Here is a 26,435-nt window from a genome sequence, read left to right as displayed (position 1 = left end):
ACTACCAAATGCAACATACGTTTAAATACTTCATGAAATGGTTCTGGAGTTTTCCAGTGTTGATCAGGCGTGTTGCAGTTTGCAGCTTATTGCTCTGCAGACATTTCTGCTCTTGCACCTTTGTGCACTTGGGACCATCTCAAATTGCATCCGTCCGGGCAGCCCTGCCCACAGGAGTGTCCTGCAGCTCAACATGCGGAGAGCTGACCAAACAGTGCTGCAGAGCCTTCACAGAAATGGTCTACCACAAGTGAAATAACTCACTAGGTACAATACTGCTGCTGAACCAGCACCTCTTCATACCAGCGGACAGTGCAAAAATCCCACTAAACTTCTCCCCAGGAAGTAATTCTGAAGAATGATGACTCTTTACGATGTGAAAAGAGAGGCAAGCAAATGCACCAAGGTTGTAACGACACTTGGAAAAAATAATACTGCTTGGCCATCACAATAATCTGTTAGAGAGCACAGCTATTCAGAAGGTACTCTTCAGAAGCAGCTTTGATGCTGCTGATGTAAATGGGACAGGGCAGGCAGCACAGCAGCTTCTTCTGGGGACTGACACAGCAATGTAATTCTTCCCTCCATCTCCTGCCTGCCAGGCCACACAGCATTCAGATTTTCTTGATTTTTTTTTTTTTTTGGTCTCCAAATTTAACATAATGTAGGACAAGAAAAGTTATTTAGAAAGATCAGGGTAGGTAGATTCAGGTTAGTGATTCAGAACAGAATAAACTGGAAGGGAGGAAAGCCCTACGTGCCAAGCTGCCCTTGGGCAGTACCAGCAAGCAGTGGTTCCCCAAGCAAAAGTGCACTAGCAGCCAGGGTCAGACCCTGAACAGGCAGGTACAGCTCTCAGGACACGAGGGAGGCAGCCTGGCCTGTGCACAGGACCAAGCAGAGATGTGCAGAGACAAACATCCCAACTCAGAGTCTCTGCTGGGTTGGCTTTGCATATCTCACCTTAAGTGCAGTCTGCGTTGTGGAGGAAACATGCATGTGCATTTCAATCAATCATATCTTTTAAACGAGGTAATTGTGAAATATATGCATTTTGCATTCATTATAAGGGGTAGAACAGATGGCAAAAGCTCAAACCAATCTATTCATAAAATTAACTTACGCTGTTGGTGATGTTTCTCCATAGAAAGTGGGAAGTTGGTAACATGTTATTTTAATGTTATAATAATATTGCATCACAATGGAACTTCTAGGAAAGCGAAGGCGATGGCCACAGCGATACCACCTGAATTCATTACAGTCACTATCACAATGAATACCAATTAGAGGAGATAGAGAGGAAGACATTGTTGGAATACATTGAGCACAGTGTGAATTTACAAACAAGGAGGAGGAAAATAGTTTACGAATTATTATGGTTGAGGCAATATGATCTTTTCACCCTCTACAGAGGGCAAGGGGTCTGTCTCTGACAAGTACTGCTGAGGGTGTTTCAATACCTCTGAACTGTTTCGCCAGCTCTGAAAGTGCTTAAAAATACCCACTGAGATCAAAGCAATCTGAAATTTGTTACAAAAGACAATTCTATATCTTGTTTAAATTTTTTTATCTATTGATTTTAAAAAATATACTGTGCCCCCTTTCAGGCACATCATCAGGTAACAGATGCCTACTGCTCAGCCAGTCAGTGATACATAAGCAACCCAACATCAACAGTGGGTTCTCCGGCTGCCATTCGCTGCTTTGACTTGAGGTTAAGCCCAGACTTCAGCAGACTTTACGCCAAATAAGCAGGAAATCTTACCAACTTTTTTCTCCCTCCTTTAATTTTGCATTACTGCGAACAGCAACAGTAAAACACAAACTGTGCACAAAGGTCTTGAAAGCAGAGCCAGGAATTTAGGATGGCTCAGGACAACGGCTTCCTCTGGGAGCCTGGTCTACAGCAGGTTGAGCTTCTAGCATAACATTTCAATGAGATATACTCTGTATTTACATACAGCAAATAATTCACCATCAATTTCTTTCTGCTAGGGAAATGGCTACACACATCAATCATCATATCCTTGGGCTTATTCATTATTTTAATGAATTTGACAGATATATTTAATTATTTCTCTTCTATAACTGACTAGTGAATATGAGAAATATGTTCTTCAGTGCTGGGCTGCAGTGAAACATCTTTGGTTTGTGCAGGTGAATGCAAAATGCCTCTCAAAGTAAAGAGCAAATTCAGCTTTTTCCAAAACCTGAATGTGCAATGTAGATGTTTAATTTCTGGAAAAGTCACAAGGATCAATGGTAATAGCAGGTGTATGCAGAAAAAGTGAGAGCATCTTCCAAGAAAAGCCATTCAGCAATAGTCACAGAAGTATTTTACAGTACTTACACGGCTCTAATATTTATGTTGCACAAGTAGTGTAAGAATTTGGAAAACCAATGGTCTTACAAAGATGGTCAATGCTGCATGTGCTGACATACACCTGCATATTTAAAAATGCTAAATGCTGAATTTTGTCCTCAAATGGAACCTTTAGGGCTACAAAGCAGATCACACACAATTTCTCAAGTGACCCCAGGGTAGAAGGAAAGCAGCACTGAAACAGGAACTATTATCCAATGCGCAGCTGTGAAATACGTAGACACATGCAATGAGCCCATATTAACACGATAGATAAACCTGTCAGCTTATGGTTTTCTGCATCCTACTGCTACAAAATTCTGTCTTCTAGTAAAAGCCTGTAAGAGGAAAAAGACAGAAGCTGGGTATGCACAGCCTCAGTTTCTATTGAATCAAGAACAAGAAATGACAGCAGCTCTTACTCAAATAAGTGCATAATCCAGTCTGGGTGAGGGCAGTCCCAGCTCCCCCTGCACTCTGCTGCAGGCATCCTTCCTAACAATGTACATGGGCTTTCCTTTCAGCAATGTAGAGGGGCTTGCTTGCAGAAGGACATCTTGCACAGCAGTTTGAGCCCTGCACCTTGTACAGACACAGGCCAGTTCCTACCCTGCCCTGCAGCAGCTCCCTGATGTGGAGAATAGGGGCTGCAAAGACACAGCCACTGACTGCAAGTAAGTGCACTCTATCTGTCCAGGATGCCCCACTGCACTCTGTTTACAGAAGCAGCTTTGACTTCAGCCTGGAAAATGCAGGATTGGAAATGGTAGCACAGGAGCAAAGGCTCAGGGAAACACGCAGTTGGTCTGCTGCTGTTTCAGACTCAGACAGTTATCTATTGATTTTCCCTACTGCAATGCTGCAAACAGAGGAACAAACCTCCACCAGAAGATAGCAAAAGGGCAGTGACTTGCTAGGATCTCCTGAATCTGCCCCCCACACTTCTAATTGGGCAGTACCAAGCCCCAGTGTCATCCAAGAACCACAATCCTACAGTGCTTTGCTCCACATAGCTCGTAGCCCAACAAGAGCACAGAGCTGGGAGAAGTGTGAGCACACCATCCTGCAGGTACAGGCAACACCTGGCAGAGAGGGCACTGCTGCTGGGGACCTCTGTCTGAGCCTCCTCCACACATTTCTATTCTGGGAATGCCTCACAGAGGAGCGTCCATCTGGATGCCAAGGTATGACACAAGCAGAAACCCAGGCTGCGGCTTAGTACATTTCTGTGAAGGAAGGCTGCAGCTGACAGTGCTGCATTAGCCCAAAGCTCAACAAGACCCAGACCCACATGCTTTAATTCTAGAAATAAGTGTGCTTACTCAGGGCTAGGTTCCTGCGAGAAACATTTCCTGCTCTCAGGTAATAGCTAACAGAAATTGAACACAGACGTGCTCTGCACCCTGGCCCTCTCCTGCCCTCACTCCTTCAGCCCTTTATCGGAGCAGAGAGTACAATTTATGCATCTATTCTACAATACTTTCCAAGTGTCACTTTTCTCCAAATTCTCATATAAATGCACTGCTTGTAATGGACATGGTGTGTTCCTGAGACTTGCTAAAAGCCACATGATCACTTCTGTATTTTAATAAGAAAAAGACTTGCAAACTTATTTTTGCTGTGTGCAGATTCCTCCTCAGCATTTCACAGTCAAACAGCAGAAAACATTTCACATGCAAATAATTCACACAACTTAACGCGCCCCTTTTGGGAGTTTTGAAACATCACCAGGTGCTGCTTTGCCTCATGTAAAACATTGTCCTCTGTGACATGAAAAACCACAGATCTTAGTAAGACCATTTTCCTGAGCTCTCTGCTGTGCTAAGAGAATGAGATGAAGAGCTTTTACCATTTAAAATGAAATGCATGGTGAAAAATACCCTGAAACACTGCTTTCTCCAACATTTATTTTTTTATTTCCTATCATCTTAGATTTTATTTTATTTTTTATGGCCAAACCATATTGTACCAAGCCAGTCCTGCTGCTAGAGGGCCATCTCCATCTCACTTCCATTCTCCAGCACATGCAGGAGCATTTAGTTGGCATTTGTTTAGTCAGTTACGTTACACCAGTATGCTCCAGGTGGAAACACCTACCATTAGTGCTGCCTGTCACAATGGCCATGCTGATACAGGGCAGCTCTCACTGGGCTTGCAAACAGCACTCACCCTAATTCACAGCAAGCCTCCCTCACTATGTACTTCAGAGCCTATATCTATTCATGCCCTGCCTGCCTCAGCCTCCTGTGACAACTTTTGTACAACTGGCTGCAAATGGAATCTTTCCAAACTGCTGTAAAAAAGTTTTAATTGGGATTGCATTCCTATCATGGTATCTACAGAGGCATTGTTTCTCTGTAATGTTGGCACTTTATTTGTAAAGGAACTAGAAGAACTTGAGTTCACATTAAACGTAAAGCCATAAAAACAGAGAATCCAGAGTCAATCTTTTCCTACATGAGTTTTAAAGATTGACTGGGCAGTGTGGAAGACATAGGAAGCAGAGTCACGTGTTCTAAGATCCCTCAAAAATGTGCTTCAAAGGCTGAATGAGCTCTGAGATGGAGCAATAAATCCAAAAAGCGATAACCATAGAAACAGCCAAGCCTGCTGCTATCACATCAGAGCACCTGTGTCAGAGAGGTTCCTGGAGGCTCCTGGTGCAGGTGCTGGAGCAGCAGAGTGGCAAAAGCCTGCTCACTCCCACCAGGTGCTCAAGTAGTCATGCTCATGGGTACGGTCATTTCAGCAGCTCCAAACAGAGCATTTCAGTAGCCAGAGGGAGAACAGGAACAGTCATGTTGAACCTTTCTGCTTGCAGCTTTAAATACTAACTTGGTTCAGCTTGCATCACAGTCACCACTGCAGAAATGTTAATGTGTTTCAGGAGTGAGGTGTCCCAAGACTTTGTCATGCTTTCCTCAGCTACTCATAGGCCACTGGCATACAGCAGGAAGCTGCAATCATCTAGTGAACCATCCCTGGCATAGAATTAATACATTAATTGACAAGAAAAAGTGAGTGTAAATCTTAGTGAAGCTATGGAGAAGTCTGCTTCTCCTGCTGTGTATTGAAACAAAAGGGACTGGGGCTCACATGAGTAGATCCATTCATTAGAGCACTGGGCTCTGCTGAACTGGCGGTTGAACAAGATGACTGCCAGAGGCAGCTCCCAACCATGATAACGTCTGTATTCCTGAAAGATGCAAAGTTGACTACAAGAAAACAAGTCTGACTGCGTGTCTTGTACAGTAAAATAACAGACACTGCCTAACTCGACAATCACAGTTTTTATTGAAGCTTTAGATCCTGACATTTATGGAGTGCCTCTAAGTACTGCAGCCAGCCATCCCTTGATATCAGCTCACGGAAGGGTGAGACCCTGATTCCCTCTGTGCTGAGGTTGGGTACATAAATCAAAGAACACCTGTGATTTTTCTGACATCTCACCAGAGAGAAGTAAATCAACTCTGAATGTGAACTTTGCTATTTTAAATGAAGTTAGAGAACTAACAGTGAGTTATGGCTGGGAAAGCTAGATTTTCTGAAACAAAACACTATCTATTCTTCATCTAGATTACACAGAGTAAGTAAAGTTCATGCTAATGTGACAGAAGTGCCAAGCTTCAAATCTAAAATCCATGTACTTCTTCCCCTCATTGACTATGTAATAGCAAAGGGACCAGAGCAACCAAGGAGATGCTACAAAAAGAAGGAAAGGAATGCTCACCCATCTCTGAGGACCCAGGTTTGCAAAAAAAGTAACTTCTAAAAGAGAGATCTCCAACAACAGATCCTTCCTGAGAGGCAGTCAGCCCTTAAATAAGGTCTAAGAGGGGTGCAGCCTGGCTCCAGCCCTTCTGGTCCCACCAGTGAATTGCCTTCAGCTGTGCTCCCAGGGCTGCCCGGGGCTTTTCCCCAGGTGCTCAGTCAGCGGTCCAGGCCGTGACTCAGCACTTCTAGTACAGACTATATTCTCCAGCGTTTTATTTCCTCTTTTTTCTGTGCCTTAAAAACCAGATCCATTCACGTAGGTCCTCTGATGCTCACCCATTGAAGTGGAATGCTAAAGCCCAGGCTTAGATGAATTTAGTGTACTAGTTATAATATGATTTTTCTTCATGAAGTTCAGGAAAAAAAGCCACAGTGCTTGGATAGCTAAACTCCCTGCTGAACAGACAAGCAACAAACACTGAACAATCACAAGCCTGGCACGCCAAACGCCTGCAGAAACAACTGCGTGTTAGTTACATGACATGTAGAAATCCTCACACTCTCCTTATCCCAGCATATCTATAGGAACTTTGGACAAAGCTTAGAGAGCAGGAATGTCCCACAGCATCGCTCCCGTGCCTATCCTGTGCACTATCCCCATGATGCAATAACAGTTATTTCCAGACTAAGTGCCAGAGCTGCACTTTGCCCTCGGATGCAGATGTGATGCTCTGATTCACACCCGATGCCCTCAATGGTTTCTGCGCTGCCTACAGAAAAAAAATTCACGTGGGCATTTAAGAGGTTAATTGGGCAAACAAATGAAGAGAAAGCACAAGTGTCTTGCAAGACTGTTCACAGAAGTGTTTCCTTTTACATCTCCAGCAGGTTTTTATACTTTGTTAATGAAAAAAAAAACCCTCACACTATTTACCCTGTGCTTACTGTATTTAATGTGGTGGGGGCTCAGACTTCAGCTGGGCTGTGAGTGAGGTAACACCGGTAATACTGATGGCTCTGAAATGGCTCAGGAAATCCTGGTTTTCTGCCAACATGTTACCTGTTATTTCCTTTTTCATCTTGCGTTGACTCTAATGATGTGTTTGTGTGTGTGTGCAGGTGTGCACACAAATGCATTTCCGGTACGTAACGCATAAGTAACCTGGAGACATACAACTGAAGGTCTTTGTCTGTACATTTATAAAACTACGCTTTAGAAAATGACAAATGCCAAGCTAAGACAGACAAGATTCGTTAGCACCAACAGTAAAGTTCATCCTTTAACTGCTTTTAAAAATTCTTTTCATTTTCAACACTGACTGTCACAGGATGAACAGCTAACTTCTCATATGCCTTTTCATCTCTGGAAATTTGTGCTCAGCTCCTGTGTCTGTGTGCCACATGTTCCATATTTGCTTCCTAACAGAGTGGTGGTACAGAAATTATCAGCTAAGAAATAATTCAATGTCACCCCCAAATTCTGTCATCTTTTCCTATCTTCTTCAAGGTTTGAAGAAGATTCAAGGTTTGAAGAAGATTTTTCTTCACGATTTCACCAGGTTTTGCAGCAGAACGCTGCAGGGAGAAGGAAACGTTTTAACTATACTTTTTTCTTTACTCAGAACTTCCCCAGGTGTTTTGTACACTAAGTGTGGGGCAAAGCAGTGTGCAGGAGCACAGGAGGGCTCTCTGTGCAGCACAGGGCTGACCACGGTGTGCTCAAACAAACAGCAACAGCTGGAGGTAACAGGGAAAACATTCTGCACCACAAATAGTAATGAAGTTGTTACTTACAAGTTCTTCACATCAATGATTCCTCGAAAGGCCTTTCTAGGGATTCCTTTTATCTGGTTTTCACTGAGGTCCCTGAATAAAGGAAAAAAAAAAGGACATTTTGTTAACAAAGGGAATGTATTTCTCAAATCTACATGACATGAGGGAACAAAGCATGCTTGGAAAAGGAGACTTTTCTGGGTCTGTGACACCACACCACTTCCCTTTGTCTTCTTAGAGGTCTGTGGCATGAGCTGAAATGACTCTCCAACCAGAATTACCAGAGTTTGAGATAAACTGAGCGGATGTTCAGAAAGCACTCGGATGTGCATGATATGCACAACCCTGTGATTCAGTCGCAGAGTTTCTAAGGCTGAATGTCATACCTCAAAACTGCAGCCTTGTAGCCTAAATAGAACACTGGCTCAACTGTGCTCAGATTGTAGCCTCTGATTTTAAATTAATATTCATGAAAAATGAGACAACCATTACCTTCAATTGTTTTGTAAGTTTATGGCAAGAAAAACGTTGATACAACACAATAATAAAAAAAACAACACCAACAAAACACACTGCACTGTGTGTCAGTGGGAATAACAGAATTTTTGAGCTTGTTTTAAAAAACAGCAATTCCAAATGATGTCGTAGTACTTCAAATGCTACGAAATCCTCCAGTTTAAATCATTACAATTTAAATCATTACAGTTTAAATCATTACATCCGCATTGTGAGGACAGGTGGAGTGAGGAGCGCTGCAGTTCCAGTGCTGTTACATAAGCTGCATGCAGTTGCTTTTCCCTTTGACACACTGTTAATATTTCAACCACAGTTTTCCAACTGTGCAAACCTCTATCAGCCACAATGGAGGAAGGAGAGCTGGCACTGGGAATGGGTAGGAAAGAGACATGAAATCAGGAAGTTGGGATGCTGTCATCCTAAGGATAAGGAGCACTCAGTGTTTGCTGGTGCACCATCAGCCTGGGGTAGGAGAGAAGAATTGCTTCAGTTCAGGGGAAGAAGTGAGGGGAAGCATTAGGTGTAGGGAGGCAAAAGGAAGGCAGGAGAGGAGGAGAGAAAAATGGAATTTTAAGCCAAGGCAGAAATGGAGGGCCAAAGGATGGCTGGAGGAAAGGACAAAGAACAGTGATACCACAGGACAGCATGTTACAGGATCTGTCATTTGGTGTGATTGTGTCACTTTGTTATCCAAATCCAAGGCTCTACCCTATTTTTGGAAAGAAAGTCTGGCTTTCTGGTGGCTGTTAGGACAGAATGGCAGTCACCCATACTGTCCACCAGATACTTGTCTGTAAGCACGTCTTGTGCTGCAGCGAGCCTCCTTTCCAGGCTCCACCAAATTGCATTTATCAAATGAAAGGCCAGAAATCACTGCCTGTCACAAAAGCCCACACTGACACTGCAGGTCAAGACGTGTCATGCAGGGCTTTCTTCTGTTTTCCGTCAGGCAGAGAGAGAAAAAGGGGACTATGTCCTTGTCATGAGACTAATTCAATTTATACCAGTCATGCAGTCTACACCAAATTCTCAAAGTAGCCACAATTGTTCATTCAGACTATCACAAACAAAAAGGTGCTGCTGGATACAAGTCTGTTTTTCAAACCAGATTAAAATTCTTTGTGACCTTCACAATTTGTTTAACACTGATCCACACCATGACCCTTCCTTCACCTCTCCTTTCTTTTGCCAGCAACAAAATATTAGTTCTTTAAAGACAGATCTTCTACCCAGACAAACGATCAGGCAACCTGCAAGCAGAGGAGTGGGGAGCAAAGTGCATTTCAGACCTGTAGGAAGGCAGTCCTATGCTAAAGATGAATTTGAGGGCAGGGAATCACTTTGGCAGAGCTTGAGCCAATGGTAAATGTGAGACAGAATTGCCCGGGGGGGGGGGGGGGGGGGGGCAAAAATAGCAAGATCAGGGGGCAAACAAAGCATACTAAATGCAGCAGAAAAGGCTTGAAAAAGTATAATTGCAAGTTAAAATGAAATATGCATCAAACCCAGCAACACCTCAAATTAGACTTGCCCAGAAATTTACTGTGCATTACTTCAAACCAGGTTCAAAAAGAAATATAAAAAATAAAGTTTTTTTTTTTTCTTCCTAATATTATCATGGTCTGAAAGAGTTAATTTATATTCTTTCTTTCTCTTTCTCTTTATGCTTGGATCTCCCCTGCAGTAAAGCAAAAAGAGGAGACTGGAGGAAATTTGTCCATTTTCTATGACAATCTTCTCATAAATTATATTTATTTTATTTCCCGTTTAGGCACTCTCTGGCTGACAACACTGCCTCTCTAAATCTCCAGATCCGTGCACTGATTTCACAAATACCCGTAGCAGTCTGGAGCAGGGACAGCCTGCACGGTGCTGGTGATGCAGCATGGATGAAATTCACAACTGCGTGCTTCAGTTTCCATAGCTGCCCTCTCACATGTATGACTGTGACTTTTTGAGACGGGCAGGAGAAGAATTCACCTCTTCCTAACAACATGTGAATCTTTTGTGAAGTATCCTCCAAAGGCAAGCAAACCCCGGGCAGACCCAGCCCATGCCCTTCCCAAAGCGTGCTGGGAGCCAGCAGCAGCAACCAAGTGCTTGTCCTCTGAGCTTATTTTAGAGCTCCAGCTCTGCAGTCCCTGCTCCCCCTAACAGACATCAACGGGAAGCTGTCCCTGATGGTATGGAAAATAAATATTAGTTATTAATAGTAACTGCAGAAAACCAGATAAACTTGTGTGAGGCCAAAAACATCAAATCAAAACAAAACTCTAAACAAACAGACAGAAAAGAACTGTGATATACAAGAAAACACAGTGAATCTAAAGAAAAATAAACAATGATTACTAATTTCCTATTAGGCAAAGGTTTTAAGCCATGTATATCCATAACAGAAGACAAGTTCAATGCCCCGTTATATAATGAATGGAGCCTTGAGGAGGAAATGAGTGAGACAAATCCAGCTTTAGAGAAATGCACAATTCCAAAAATCCTTGGCTTAGTAGGGAAGGTTAGTGAGCACTGAAGGGAAGCGCATGATGTAAGGGCAAACCAAAAGGTGCCACATGCCAGCAGCACCTCCTGCTCACTGAGATTCCTCTCATACAGACCCCAGCAAGCCCAGCACCTTGTGGTGCACACACAGGCAGTCAACGAGAGAAAATGAAAAGCCGTTTAGTGAAGTCACTGTCCTCAGCTAAAGGCTTGTCTGAGTGTGCACAGCCCTCAGAAAGAAGGATGCTGGGAAAGAAAACTTGTCCTTGAAGTTCATTACCATCTCTCCTTGGGCACTGGTACTACAACAGAGACACCTGAAGCAGGTTCTGGATCCAGCCAGCAGCTGCGGTGTTGCAGTCTCATCCCAGTCACTGGTGGCACATCCCAGTCCCTGGTGCAGGACTCCTGCCTGCTGGGCATCAGCTAGCGGGGGGATGCTGGGGGAACACTGCAGCTGGGGAGGATGCTGGACCTGCAGTCAGCAGCTCCCAGAGCCAGCAGCGTGTGGGGGTGGACGCAGACTCGCATTTCAGAGGTGGGAAAACACAGCCAGGGACATTAGGGGTCCTGGGATTCAAGTTTACATGAATGAGAGACAAGGGAGCCAGCAAAATGTTGCAGCAGCTGCTGACATGCTCACACCGTACAGATCTCAAGTCAATAGATATTGTAGTTTCTACTTTGACTAAAATGCTTTGGACATAGATTAACTCCCTCTACACGTATAATGTTGTTTTGCTGATCTTCAAATGAAAATTGCAAGAGCCTTGCTGATAGAAGGGTTGGGAAGGAAAAAACCAAAACCACTGACATTTTCTAAGTGCCTCTGTAGCCCACTACAATGCTGGGTTTTAGCTTCCTGCTTTAACGCTGGCTGCTGCATCCAAAGTGAAATATCAGCTGTCTAATACAGCAATAAAATGCATATTTTTTTAATTTGCCAGTGACAGAACATAAACAACTTAGTTGGAACACAGAGTCTTCACTTGAACTACCCATCTAAAACACGAAGCTACGTTAGCACAGCCTGCAAAGTTACAATGGTACCAGCAATTAAGTGTAGTCTATGAACATACACACTGATAGCACTATGCTTAGGTTGTCCCCTTTTTCAAGAAGGGAATGAAAGAAAAACTTAAAAGATCTTTTGCATATTTTCTAGTTATTTTCCAGATTATTTTTTGGTGTACAGATTCTAAAGTTCAAAACAATTATTTTTAAATGAAGTACTGCCTGAAAAGCAGCTTGTCTAAGAGATATTTACTGGGCTTGGCCACCGTTTTCTTATATCTCCTGCTCAATCAGGCTAAAGGACAAATCATCATTTGGCGTTACCCAATAATGACCCATTGCAGACTTGCCTGGAATGGCTGAGGAGCTGAATGAGGACATGTAAAACACGGTTATCAAAGGATAATGTCTCACAGCCACAGCCCAGCGTGCACTGCTCCCAGCACATTATTGTCTGTTGATCCCAGAATGAAGCAGAAACCTCACAGAGTGAGCACATGGAACCAACACTCGGCTAACAAATAAAGGAGAAGCTGGTCTAACTACTGGGGTTTCTCTAGGTGCTTTTCAGGCTATCCACAGTTCAGCAGTGTCTTAGGAATACGCAAGGGAGCTCACACAAAGCACACACAGCCACACGACAATGCTGATTGATTCTGCTGCATACCGCCTGAGACCGCACAGTAACCAAGTGCTTCCCGCAACCTCTGCCTCACACAACAGGACAGGAGAGTCTGCATTAGCTTTATTTCGTATAGCAAACACTGGAAAGGTATGAGTGCTCATCTTAAGGGCCAGCTGCTGCCAGCGCCACAGACCCGAGGCTGACTCCAGTTACAACAAGCACAGCTGAGAAAAATTGGAATTACTTAAGCCATGCTTGCAGTCTTCTAGCAAACAGGATTTCTGAGTTAAAAGCATTTCAGCCTCATGCATTTATCCAAATAAAATTAAGTAGGTGTTTCTGAAACTTTGTGCACTACTAAAGGTTAGTAACTATTTTTCAACCCAAAGACAGAGCTGCTCTGCAGAAGGACGTGCTCTAACAGAAACTGGTCACTGCAATTTGTCTCTTGGAAGTAGTTGTAATTTGAACAGTATGTTAAACACAAACTCCACCCTATAGTGTTTAACCAAATTAAACCATTCCGAAGTGGGGAGTAATAGAATAATCTAGAGAGAAGAGATCTCGTCAAGTATCACCTAATAAAAGATAGCAAGTCAGCATTTCCACGCAGCAAAAACTGGAGGGAAGATAACTTCCAGAGGGTAAAAAGGGAAACTAAAGGGACCAGTGCTTACTAAGGGACAGAATGGGACAACACGTGAAGAGGAAACCCAGAGGGGGGAAAAAAAAGTTAACTGAATTATAACAAAGCCAGCACAAAATATTAATATAGGCCGACATTTTTGTTTTGCTATTTCCAAGGGAGTTCTGTTGTCTCCCAAAATTTCTATTACGACCTACAGCAACTGGCAACGCCTCAAGCCCTGCTCAGCCTCAAGCACAGCACAGCCAGGATCAGAAAGGCTGTAGCACGGATTCTCTTCTAATTGCTACAGATTCTTCTTGCCCGTTAATAAAATGTCCCTTCAAAGATGTGAGCAATGCTGCAGCTCATCTGGTCACAGCCTCCCATACACCTCCAGCTACTTACTGGCAGGAAGCAGTGGAAATGCATGTAGATCTTTCTTCTTTGTAATACGTATGCCCTTGTAAAGGCTGCTGTTTAAGAAGATGCAGTCAGGAGAGTGACTCCCATGCTCGAGGTATGCAAGAAATGGGGATGCATTCCCAGTGGGGCAAATGTATCTGGAGGTGTAAGAACCTGTACATACAAGCTCAAGGTTGCAGACAGTGCAATCAGATCAAAACAGTCTCAAATCTGTTCAAAGACAATTTTTAAAATGCCTTTGAAACATGTTAAACTGTTGTTTCATTTACAGTAAAGAGTAGAAGTTTTTTTCCCTACTCTGCCAAAATTGTGCCTGTTTCTTAATGGTTAAGATACTGTCTGATACTTCCAACAGGTAAACACTATTCATATCTAGGAGCTATTGCCCTTCAATTTGCAAAGCTGTTCAATATTAGTGTCTTTCCTATCCTGTAGCTGAATTAACAAATAACTGAGTCCATTGCTGAGGACAATTCAATATCTTTGAGCCTTGTAAATACGCATGACATATTTAAGATATTTATCGTCTTCCAGGTGGGAAAAGCATTGACCAAATCACCCCAAGTAACAAGAACAAGCTGTGGCAAGCTCAGGACTCCCATCAGTGCCTCTGTTCGGGAGGGGCCCTATGCACTCTGTGAGGCAAGGATTTCTCTCCTGTGTTCAGTGTAAAAGATGGCATTTCCCTATCATAAAGCAGCAGTTATCGCTTTCTGTCCAAAAGGCAAAATTTACATGCACTGCTTCCGATGGGCTACAAGGGCAGAGCTTAAGAGTAACAGCACTGCACAGCATTACTCAAGTTGAAACTTGACATTGCCGCTTGTTTTCTGAAGGGAAAAAATATCTTGTTGCTACTACTGCAATAGAAGTGTGGATGTTGACAACATCCAAGTTCTGCAAAATGAGAGCAGGTCATACAGATGTTTTGTGCCCTGAGCAATTCCAGGTGATTGTGTTTTCACTGAACAGTACAGCTGAATAGCACTTCATAAGCTGTGCAGCTGTTGAGAAGATTTTTCTGGTTTGGTTTGGTTTAAAGGGAGGGAATTTAGCTGCAAAATTCCAACCAAACCAGTCCTAAGTGCTTTCACACAGCCACACACTGCCACAAGCTGCCAGAAGACAGGCACTGTAATTTCTTTGCTGGCGGGGTTGTACTGCAAGGAGACAGAAGGCAGCTCTACACCTCCATACATCACTGGGCATCCAAAGCCTCCTGGAGCCCAACTACACATGGCAGAAACAGACACAGAGAGCATGAACACAAGGACATGGGTACAGGCTGACCTAATGCTGTAGAAGGGAAAGCAATTGAGGAAGGAAAAGACCTCAACAGGAGATAAGCATTTTAGCATCATCTTCCTCCTTCTCCAAGACCAAATTCAAAACCATCTGTTAATAAAACTCTTCCAATAGCTCCAACCTGTGTGGACTTTGATAGGTTCATGACTTCTGTCCTGCTGCAACAAGAGTTGCTCAGTACACTGTGAAACTGTTCTGCATGCTTAAGGACAGAGAACGCACGTTTGTGTACTCTTTGAGAGATTAAAAAACATTTAGTCACTTCAACCAAACAAAAGCCCTTAGATTCTCTAAATCAGATGCAGTATTACATTCAGCTGCACCCAAAACAAAACCAGAAAATTATATCCACCAGAATCCCCCTTAGCAAATGTTTTTATAGAATTCTAAATGAACAATAATCTGCGTGTCAGTGCTCGTTTAGGGACAAATCTTTCCTCCCTCCTGCCATTTCCAAAATACTGACCAAATGCTGAGCAGACAGTATACTGGAGACTCCTCTGTTAAAACCAATCACCTTGAGACAGATCAGATTTTTCCTTTTAGAAACTGACACCTGTTGTGTCTTTCAGAATATATGCACAAAAATCAAACTGTCCCTCAATGGGTATGCCCAGGAGTGGGGATTCACAAGTAAAAAATTGGACTCAGAGGAAGTATATGAAGAAGAGAAGCGCTCCTCAAGAAACAAGCAGAGCTTCTAATAAATGACAGTAAGACTTCTTTATTAGCAGTATTTAATGTAGGTCTTCAGCGCTTTACCAAGCAGTATCAAGAAAATTAATCCTTCCTTTATACAGATGGGCCAAGAGACCTGGAGACAGTATGTGACTAGAGCAAGGTGTTCTAGCAGCGGATGGGAAGAGGCAGGAAAATACTTGAAAGTCACATACAACCAGTAATTCGTTTTATTTATACCCTAACACTTCACACATGCAGTAAGACTGGCCTGTCAGCAGAGAAACAGCACACATGGTTTAACAATGTGCTAAAGAGGGATTAATTTTGATAGATAAACCCTTTTAAGTGTGCCTTTATCCAGAACCACATTTACTCTACCAAGGGATTCCTGTTTCACTGTGCTCCACCCAAGTGAGATTCCAGCACCAAATTGATCTCATAGGAACAGAGTACACCTTCAGTAGTTGGGAGCAAAGCCCTGACATCGGTGGCAGGAAAGAAACCCTTTGCATTTGCAAATATAAAACAAAAATCAGAAGGCAGCATGAGCCTCTTCTACACAGCCCAGATCCTTAGCCTTGTTTAAGCACAGTACAATTGCTTAGCAAAAAGTTATTTGCAGTTTACTGGTAATGTGTTTTTGCTATGTAAAAAAATGGTGTGCCTTTAATTTCAGGAGATGAATATATGCATTCATAGAGAATAAAACAGGAGCTAATAAACTGTGCCGTCACTGAATAAGCGATCAGCATCTGGAGGAAGGTTCACTCTCAAATGATCTCTTCTGATCTAATTCCACCTTTGTTAATGATAAGTATTTTTATAAGCAAGTAATTTTTTACTCTTGTTGATATCCTCAGAAAAATACCTCCCTGACCAGTTACGTTCTGGTGCACCTGAACATCATACAGCAGAATTAAAATCACAGGAGTAATAGTATTTGTTTAATCCAGGCTGAGATCCTGTACCTCAGCTATGAAAACAGATTATTGGCATAGGAGCAGGCAGCAATTGCAGGTGTAAAGGTGTAGGCTTTATTTGTTATGAACTTCTCAAGAAAGAGGCCAACTATTTAATCTGTTTGTATAATCACCAATAGCATTTCTGTGTCTAGAAAAGTAATAAAGAATCCATAGACAGTAAAAACAACTACAGTGATATTTCATTCATTCTGGTGAGGTAGAAATGAACTGCAAATTATTTGAATGCACTGCTGTAAGAAAAAAGCATCATTCTGGTATAGCTAAGCCCTGATTAGTATGACATTTTAATTCTGGTGAAAAGTATACCCATGTAAGAGGGGTACACTTTTGTTCTAGCTGTAGTAGTTTTTAGAATTAAATTATAATACCGGGCCAGTAATATTTACTGCAGAGTTTTCAGCAGCCTGTACTCCATTAGCAGCTACAGAAGCCATAAACAATGGAGAAAACAGTTTTACACATCTTGTCCTTTCCTTCATAATATTTTAGCTTCTATTGTGACTCCATGACTCTACATTTATATATCTTTCCTTCTACGAGCAGTTTAATCCCTGAAAGCCACCGTGAAACACTGCAGATGTAAGAAGATATGCTTCAGACTGATTTGTATCCTTAATTCATTTTCCTATGTGGATCTGATATTTAGATTTATTAGACCAAGATGTAATACCATAAAGTGGTTAACTCTACTGGGGATATTCATGTAAGACACACCTGTTTAAGCAATTCCTGCATCTCCCTGTTACGGCAGGCTCCACGTACCCACAAGCTATTCAATTATTTCAGAGCAGATCTGCCCTGACCATCACAGCTGCATGATACCTCCAAACCTCATTCTGCTACTTTATACATACATAAAATAAATGATTCACTGAAGCATAACCAAATCATTTCTTTGTTGAAAGGGTGAAGAGAGAAAGCAGTGACTTCAAGAACTCCTTGTCATGAACAGAAATTTCATCATTCAATACTGCCAGGTTTTAAAAAGGAATATAAACAGAAGATGGGCTTTGTATGTACAGAAGATAAAATCACAGTTTACTAGTAGAATGAGCATGCTAGTTAACATAACATAGAACTAAGCCCAATTAACTTTTCAGCTAACAGGCATGATTAACAGAATAAATTCCTCTAAAAGAAGCTGAACTTGTAATCGTGTCACTTTTCTTACAGAGTGCTTTGTTACTTCAGTGTTTTGGTAGACCACCTACCATGGATCTGAAGTGTTACTGAAGATGAAGTTAAAACCAGAAGAATTCACAAGATGTAACAGTTTCCCCAGCACTTCACTGACACTTACAAGCAAGTCTGAATAAGTTAAGTGAGTTCTGCAAGTCCAACTGAACTCTGTACTCTGAAATCCTAGAATGACTTGGATTGGAAGGGACCCCAAAGATCAACAAGTTCCAACCCCCTGCCACAGGCAGTGCCACCAACTTCCAGATCTGGTACTAGACCAGGTTGCCCAAGGCTCTATCCAACCTGGTCTTGAACACCTCCAGGGATGGAGCATCCACAGCCTCTCAGGGCAGCCTGTTCCAGCTCCTCACAACTCTCTCTGTAAATAACTTCCCTTGGGCATCCAACCTAAGCCTACCCTCCCTCATCTCAAATGCATTCCCCCTTGTCCTATCACCATCTACCCAAATAAAAAGTCTCAGATCTTCCTTTGAAAACCAACTCATCTCATGACCCCAAAACACAGAAAATACTCAGAGGGAGATGTGGGTGTTTCCCTATGTTTAAATTAACAAATAAAGTTTCTTGTGGTACACTGGGAGCTTTATCCCTGAAGAAGACAAGGAACAAGGGCACTATACTCTGATTCATCAGCAAATGCCTCACTTCACTGATCTGCAAGAGGGTTGATTTGCATAAAGCCACTTCCAAAAATGAACTCGGCTTTCCTCTGAGTCACTGCCAAGCATGTTACTGGATTTCAGATCAACAATGTCAGCTCAGAAAATTAAATTAAATTTAAGAAAAGCTGATAGCAGGCTGGAAAAAGAGGGAGGAGGGCTCCTTGTACAACAGACTCCAAAGGGAAGCAAAAAATGTCTGCACATGGCTCGTTTACCTCTGAAGCACTCTCAAATCAAAGGATATAAAATTCCAGAATGATTTGACTTCATCACTGTTGGTAAAGATGACAACTTCCTCTGAAGTCCCCTGCAGCTGTTTCAGTCTTTGGAAGAATCTATGTCTGGCAATGTGTCTTGTAATCATCCTAAAGTTTCTTCAATTTATGACACAGCTGTTCAACTACTTCAACAAGCTTTTAAAACACAAGTAGCCCTCAGGTGTCATGCATACATAAACACCAAGAACAGTGATTGGCAGAAGCACTTTTGATGGTAAAGATGCTTTGCTTTACCTTCAAGATACAGTGCCGCGTTTGGAATAAATCACTTACAAATGAACATATAAAGAACTTGTATTGCCTAGACAGTGGAAGTCTCTATTTGCAGCTTCAGATGGTCTACTACATTTAAATTGTTGCTCTAAGATGAACAATGCACACAATAATGATAGTTCACAGCGTTTAAAGATTATTCCTATTTTTACTTTTATTTTGCATTACTTCTTTCAGGGAGACCAACCTTGTGGGCAAGAAGTGGGCATCTACAATTATTATTTTGAATAAGATCAATGCAGTTTACCAAAGTGGAAAAAAAATCAACAACTCAGAAGGGAACTGACTGCCCAAGAAACACTGAATTAAACAGCACAGCCATTTTTTTATGCTGAACCAGGACAGAGGCTATCTTGAAAAATGGTTGTTCTACACTGCACCTTCATGCACATTTTAAATAATTTATCATTTCTCCTCAAATCTTGTATTTGATACTGTAAAACTGTAATGTCTTTCATATGATGCAAACAGTTCTATCTTATCAAAAAACGAGTTTAACCCAATTTTACAGCTTGGAAAGCTTACATTCTAGTACCATTTCCTCACATCATTACTTCCAGATGCATGGATGTAAGAACAACAACCAAGAGGCAGAATCTAAAAGTCAGTCAAGACACGCATCAATTTCTGCTCTGTAGTTCCAAAGACACAGGTTGGGTTTGCTTTGTGGTGGAGCCTGGTTTTATCCCACCTCAGATGCAATCATCTTTTCCTTAAAGAGTTGATTTCTGGGAAGAAAACGCTAAAAACTGAGGAATTATGTCCAATCCAGAAAGTAGATTTCTAGCTGAACCTATCCCACCCTGTGAAACTTATATGATTATGATATGGATTATGTACAACTGTAGTACATACACATGGTTTCAATACTGTTTCTAGCTTGCACTCTTTATTCAGTCTTTGTAAATCATATATCAAAAGAACAGTATGAAAGAAGAAAGACAAAACAGCATTAAATGGGAGGAATGTATTACTAGTACTTTACCAAAAGCAGTAATACAGCAGAAACATAGTTTTATATCCAATTAAATAATTAGAATTTGCATCTGTAACATGCGTAGCGGAACGCAAAATTCATTAAAATAGAGAAGAGACCATTCCTTCAGCTTTTCCACTGTGTCTGGCAATTAGAAATATTTTAACCAAGTGAAAAATCATCACAGGAAAACTCCAGTGCCCCACTGTACTCTACCAGAGCTACTCTTAGAGGTTGCTGCAGTACCTTCTACATTTTAATACGCATGTTACCTCCCTCTGGGTCTGCATTAGGATTTTGTTCAGTTCATAGAATAGATAGCATCTCTCACAGAACGGACACAGAACGGACACAGACTGGTCTCCCTGTGACATCCCCCATTCAGATGCTGAGCCTGGGTTATGGTCACGAGGCATTCAGAAACCATGGCCTGCTCAGCAGCAACTGCCTGTCAGTTTGGCTCAGCTAGGTTTGCAAGGATGAGAACGAAGGCTCAAAAAGACACGTAGGGTATATAGTCTAATTCCCTCACATTTAACTCATTACCTTCAAACTGAACCTGAGAAGCACAAGGAAGGTGCCCAGAGCTGGCAAGCACAGTGCAAGGGAAGGAGCACAGGCAGCTGCCCACCTCTGCAGGGCTGCCTTGGTGCTCCTGCTAAATCTGTTCAAAAGCAGTAAGAAAAAAAAGAAAAGAAAACACCTGTATAAGCAGTTTCATAGCGTCATGGAATGGCTTGGGATGGAAGGAACCCTAAGGATCTCCCAGGTTCCACCCCCCTGCCATGGACTGGTTGCCATCCACTGGCTGCCCAAGGCCCCATCCTCGTGAACACCTCCAGGGATGAGGCAGTTTAACTCAGAACAACTTCCAAGCTAATTGAATAATCTATTAATAGTGAATTAACTTTTTTTTTTCTCTCCTTTTGTTACTGACACGACACACAAATCCTGCAGAAGATGCTTAGGAGCTGTCTGCATTGGGATTTTCTGTATATCTGAGTCTTCCACACTGCAATCATCTTTGGTGAGATAACATAAAATTTCAGAGCACATAGTTAATGTTCAAATGGCAGAATATATTGATTCTCTGCCCATCCCCTAGTATCTTAAGTTTACCCAGAAGACTATTTTATTTAATTAACTTGGTGCTTTATTAATATAAATATTCCACTATTGATCATAAGAGAAGCTGACGCATGTTTGAGTCAGGCATACATCAGATCCATTTAATGGAGCTCCACTTAGAAGAGTAGTTGGCTCTAAATCAAGGTAAATGGTAGCAAGTGCTCCTTTGGGATGACAGGGCTTAGCTGAATCTATAACATTTTTACAGAGCTAGTTTTTTTAAAAGCAGAAAGCGTATGGAAATTAGATATGAAAATGGTCTCTCCTTGCACGTATCAATTAAGCATGTCAATACCTTAATTAAATTGCTCAACTTAATGAGATTTATACCAATGAATACGTTTTATAGTTATAATAGCTTTTTTGGCTACTGTTCAAGATGTCAAATAAATTGTGAAAAGAGGATTAAAAAAGTAGTAATTGACATTCTGAACTGAAGCCAGTATTTTTTTCTCTCATTTTTTTCCTTCATTCATGTGATTTTGGAGAACATATAAATAAAGTAATGAACCCTGTAATAGCTTTGCTTTTAAAAATGTCTTCCTTTTCCAGTTCTAATCCTTCTTATCAAATTCTCTAAGTAGCACAGCACTTGAATTAAGAAGCACTTCAACCTAAATGATTGTACATCTTTTTCCGCTTTGAGGCTCACTATTATTCTCATCCTCTGAGTTTGAAAGAAGTAAAACATTTCTACCCAGACACATAGTTACTGTAAGGTTGTCTTTATCGGACTATGGCAGCAGAATGCCTGGCAATGCATGGATCCTGCTCTGCAAATATCAGTGACTTCTGCCCTTATCCTGGACTTGCTTTCATTTTGCATGAAACATCTCTGAGCAAACGTATCTTTCTAAAATCTAGATCATACCTGAAGAAGTGGTGCTGAAGTGTCAGCAAATTTATTTTGGAGAAGAATCTATTCCAGTCCTTCAACACTTCACTTGCCCTAACTTGCAATAGGAAGTATCAATAAAATATATATTAAACATTTTAAATAAAATTCTAACCCACTGCTTTTAAAACATATCTCCAGAAAGAAAATTATATTCAATGTGGAAGCTGCTTTCTCTGATCTCACTGGCCTCACTGGTCACACTTAAAGGGAGATGTAAGTAATGTTGAATCAGAAATACCTGCTGTATTGCAAACCCTAGAACAGTGAGCTCCAGTTTGCAGGTTGCCAGCTCAGAAATACAAAAAAATACAACACGACTTTAGAAAAAGACATAACCAAAGCTGTCTTCTGCAGTTAGAAAGATGGACAACTCTTATCTAGGGAATAAAGAAAAGTATGGGATGCTGCAATTTCCTGGCGTAATTATTGGCTCTGTCCTAAATGCACTTTTGCAACCTTGGCAAAGTCATCACAAGCCTCAGTGATTCAGTTCTCTGGTACATGGCAAGGGGCACATACCTTTACTGTGAGGTGTACCCAGCTCACATGTAAAAGTGTATGTGTATATTCCAGTGAAAAGTGCTACAAAAATGCCTGTAATTGCTAGCAGACTGCTCCAGCAGGGCTGTGAGTGACCACACAACACAAAATGCCACTTCTTTTGCTGAGAGCAGACTAATGAGAAAGTTCTGTTGGTGTGTGTTCCTATCATTGCCTGGTAACAGATACAGAAATAGTGAAGATAACAAAAATCATCTGGGGAGGCATACAAAAATCTAAATAAAGTAACAGCATTTATTGCTCTTTTTTTTTTTCTAAGAAAAATGATGACTATCTCAAGCCTTTGAAAAGTTCCAGTTTCAGGTTTCTATATGTTACACTCCTATTGGCAGATTTTGCCTATGCTGGGTTTTGCAAAAGTCCTCACTGAATTACAATTAAAAATCAAGTATGATTTGAGAGTGTTCATTCAGAACTAAGAAATACAGCAGCCCCTTTTTCTGCTAATCACTGTTCTCCTTATAGCCAGCTTCCCCAGCCTTCCCTCACTCCCAAGTTACCAATAGTATTTTAAATGATACACTTGAACAACAGTAAGAGACATGCATTACAAGTGCTTTGACTTTATTTCTTACCCTTATTAAATATCTCTCTGTAATGTCAATCTAATTTTTCTCCTTTGTCAAACCATTAAATCAATTTCTTTAGCTGAATTCCACGGCACTATCTCCTGTGACAGTGAAGGATAAACTCCTTGATATAAATCAATATTATAGGTAAAAAAAAAAAAAAGAAGAAGAATGATGGCTAAAATGTCAAGAAAGAAGAGGACTAATCTGTACAAACCTTATCCTGCCTCTCTCCAGTATTCTTACAAATATTTACAGGTTGCTCTGCAATTGCCTCCTATTCATTTCCATGGGAACTACAATAAATACAAAGAGCACAATAACACTATTTGATAGAGAAAATTCTCTGCTACAAAACATCATTTTTTCAACAAGCACCATCATTAGCTCTGCATTTTCACCAGCGATGAACAAGAACCCACATGCTGTGCTTGTAAACATCTCAACCAGCAAAGTTGACCACTGCTGCTGTTGCCACTGCTGGAATGCACTCTTCAGCCCTCACTGCGCTCACATCCACTGTCTGGTCTCCACAGATGTTCAGTAAGCACTGGTGAATGTCCATGGGCACCACTTTTTCTGTAGGGAGGAATTCAATTCCACCCCTTGCTTCATATGCCCTTCCATGTCAGACACCATTGTGTCAGACTGCCCTTCTGCTGCCATCTGTCACATGGCAACACAGGGTAATGGAATATTGGCAGGAAGGTTCAGCCTCTGCTGCCATCCCACCAACATCCACCACTGCTGTCATGGGCCACCAGGATAAAATAGGAGGTATTACTTTCAGAGCAGTTGTAAACTGATTTTCAGTTGGTTACACGAGCAGAATTTTGTACTTACAGAAATGTTTCTGACATATCACAGTACCACTCGTTATGTAATGTCTTATTTCATTTCTTATTTAATTAGGGTACCCACTGTTTTCTACCCAAATGCAGTTGAACAACAACCATTTGTTCATTGTTTTTTTCATCTGCACTGATTCCACAGTCTGTTCACGAAACATCTCTCCTTCATTCATGCTTCCATTTTATTCTCATTTCATTCTTGAGAAACTGCATCTCTTGTAAGGATGGCTGATAGACATGACATCCCAATATATGTCTATCAGGGAACAACAGAACCTATATGGTTGCCAAAACCTGCCAAATCTATATGATCACCAGACCTTCCTTTCTTGCTTTAGCTTTTAGCTTTCCTAGAGAAAGCCTAAACTGAGGAAACTGAAACAGAATATAAAAAATCAATAGATTTCATGTAACTCTTAAGCAGGTATTCATTTTCCATGTTTTCTTTCACTAAGACCGAAAATCAGCACTGGTTTCAAGTTAGGAAGTACTACTAAGAAAAGTTGAAATAATAATAAATAATTAATAAAGTGATAATTAATAAAGTGTTCCACATGTACATAATAATGGATGGGATTTGATTAGTTATGCAAGAGTAACGCTCATTTCACTCCACAGTATTTGGGCTAAGCCAGCTATCCCATTACTTATCAGATACGCTGTGTTCTTCTTGGAAAAGGATGCATAAAGAGGTACATGCTTTCAAAACAAAGCAAACCATCTAATCAGAAGACCTTATGCAGAACCAAACCGTCAGCCATCAGTCATCTCTAATAAGAAAGTCACATTAGAGCACTTCAGTGTTTGACTGATTCATGCAATCATTTGAGAGTGGGTTTGCTCATTGTTTTGTTGTTGTTTGTTGATTTTTTTTTAACCTCAGTGCTAATGAGACCCAAGATTTGGGTAACTGACTCCAACTCACAGAGACTACAGAATCAAAGCTGGAATGCCCTAATGAGCACATTTTCCCAATAATAAAGAAGTTGCTCTGGATTTTTTTTTCTCTCTCTCTTTTTTTTTTTTTTTTATTAAAGTCATAGTTTTTATGGGCAATTTAAATGGTGGACACGACCTCACTGTGAAACTCAATTACTTAGATTTCACAATACTTGCTGCCAGTATCACAAAGGAAATGTTGCCCACAAATGACAAGTTGCAGGAAACAGTTTTGCCATAACACTGAAATCCACTATTGTCACTTGTTGGAGAAGTGTCCGAAAGTCTTCTTTGGATAAGAATCTGTTCCAGTCTGTCTGACATTTATTTCACAATGACCTAACTTGTAATTACAAGCATCAGCAATAGGTTAAAAAATACTGATCTGTTGCTATTAAAGCACATCTTGAAAAAGAAAATGATACTCAGTTTGCAAGCTGCCTCCCTGGGTCTCACTGGCTTCCCAGTACACCAGTACTCATGTCTCTCAGCAACTCTGCTGCAGTAAACTCTAAATGAAAACCTCAAAAAGGAACATTTTAATTTTATATCTGAAAGGCAAAGTAAGTTTACTTTAAAACCAGGCTAACCACGCACTTCAAAAATAATAACTGTTCTTCAAATTGAACAGAATTCACGGCTTTAATTATTACTTTCAGTTTTACAAGATGAAGATGTATATCCTAGTTAAATGACAAATTATTAATAAAAATGTACGTAGCAAGGGAAAACAGAGAATATGTATCTTGTGAATGTATTTACATTTAAAATAAGGATGTTTCTTCAAAGCTAAGTGTGTTACTATACAGAAGACAAAGCCTCTAATATATGGGATGTTGGCATGTAACAGTCTATTGTTGTTTCATTTTAACTATGGCTCTTTAGGATGAAAGAAAACATTACAAATATTGCCTAAAACTAAGAAAATGTACTTAATGCATAACAACAATACTAAAGATTTTCTTTTTAATCAAATCAGATAATACTAAATGAGCCAAGGATGCCTACAGTCAATGTGTATTGGATAAGGGGATGGCTTAATTCTTACAAATGTAAGACAGAAGAGGACGATTGCACGCTCCACTTCCCCAGTAGGTCTGCTCACAGCATGTGCCAGAGATTTTCTCCATGTACGACAAGGGTTAAAGCCCTTTCCACCTATGTCAGAAAGAATAGCGATGTTTGAAGGGAGCCTGTTCTGTCAAACCTGCATGGCATATCTAAAACATGGACGGCGCTTTTTATTTATTACTTACAAAGGGAACTTTCAGCATTTCAAATGGAGGCAGTAGTTCACACACAGTCTTGGTCAATATGCAGTAACTTTCAAGGCAACTTAAAATTCAGCTTGTTGTTTCTTTTGAGAGAATTAATAAAATAAATTGCAAAATACTAGACAGACACATCTATTACCAAAGTCCTTCCTTCAACAACTCTTAGGAATAAGCAGAAATTCCCCTCCACGGGTTGGGCTCCTTCCATGGCAGAAGGCCGAGGCACACAGCCCCCCAGGAGCCTCCTTACAGCCAGCCCACCCCATCCCACGTCCATGGGGACGATGTGGGCAATGCTGGCACTGC

The 26,435-nt window shown here is 41.2% G+C and overlaps 1 protein-coding gene across 1 annotated transcript in view; it reads right to left on the bottom strand.

The window, feature by feature from the left end:
- Positions 1-26,435, bottom strand: part of SLIT3 (slit guidance ligand 3) — a 464,100-nt gene that overhangs the window by 211,521 nt on the left and 226,144 nt on the right. The window contains exon 5 of the mRNA XM_065734486.1: positions 7,871-7,942. Within this exon, the coding sequence (XP_065590558.1) occupies positions 7,871-7,942 (72 nt within the window). The remainder of the gene's footprint in view (positions 1-7,870; positions 7,943-26,435) is intronic.

Source organism: Cyrtonyx montezumae, unplaced genomic scaffold (assembly GCF_038088225.1).
Source record: "Cyrtonyx montezumae isolate F1298 unplaced genomic scaffold, pur_monq_1.0 scaffold_18, whole genome shotgun sequence".
NCBI lineage: Eukaryota > Metazoa > Chordata > Aves > Galliformes > Odontophoridae > Cyrtonyx > Cyrtonyx montezumae.
The sequence above is the reverse complement of the archived record's forward strand: the minus strand, read 5'-3'. Positions and strand labels throughout refer to the sequence as shown.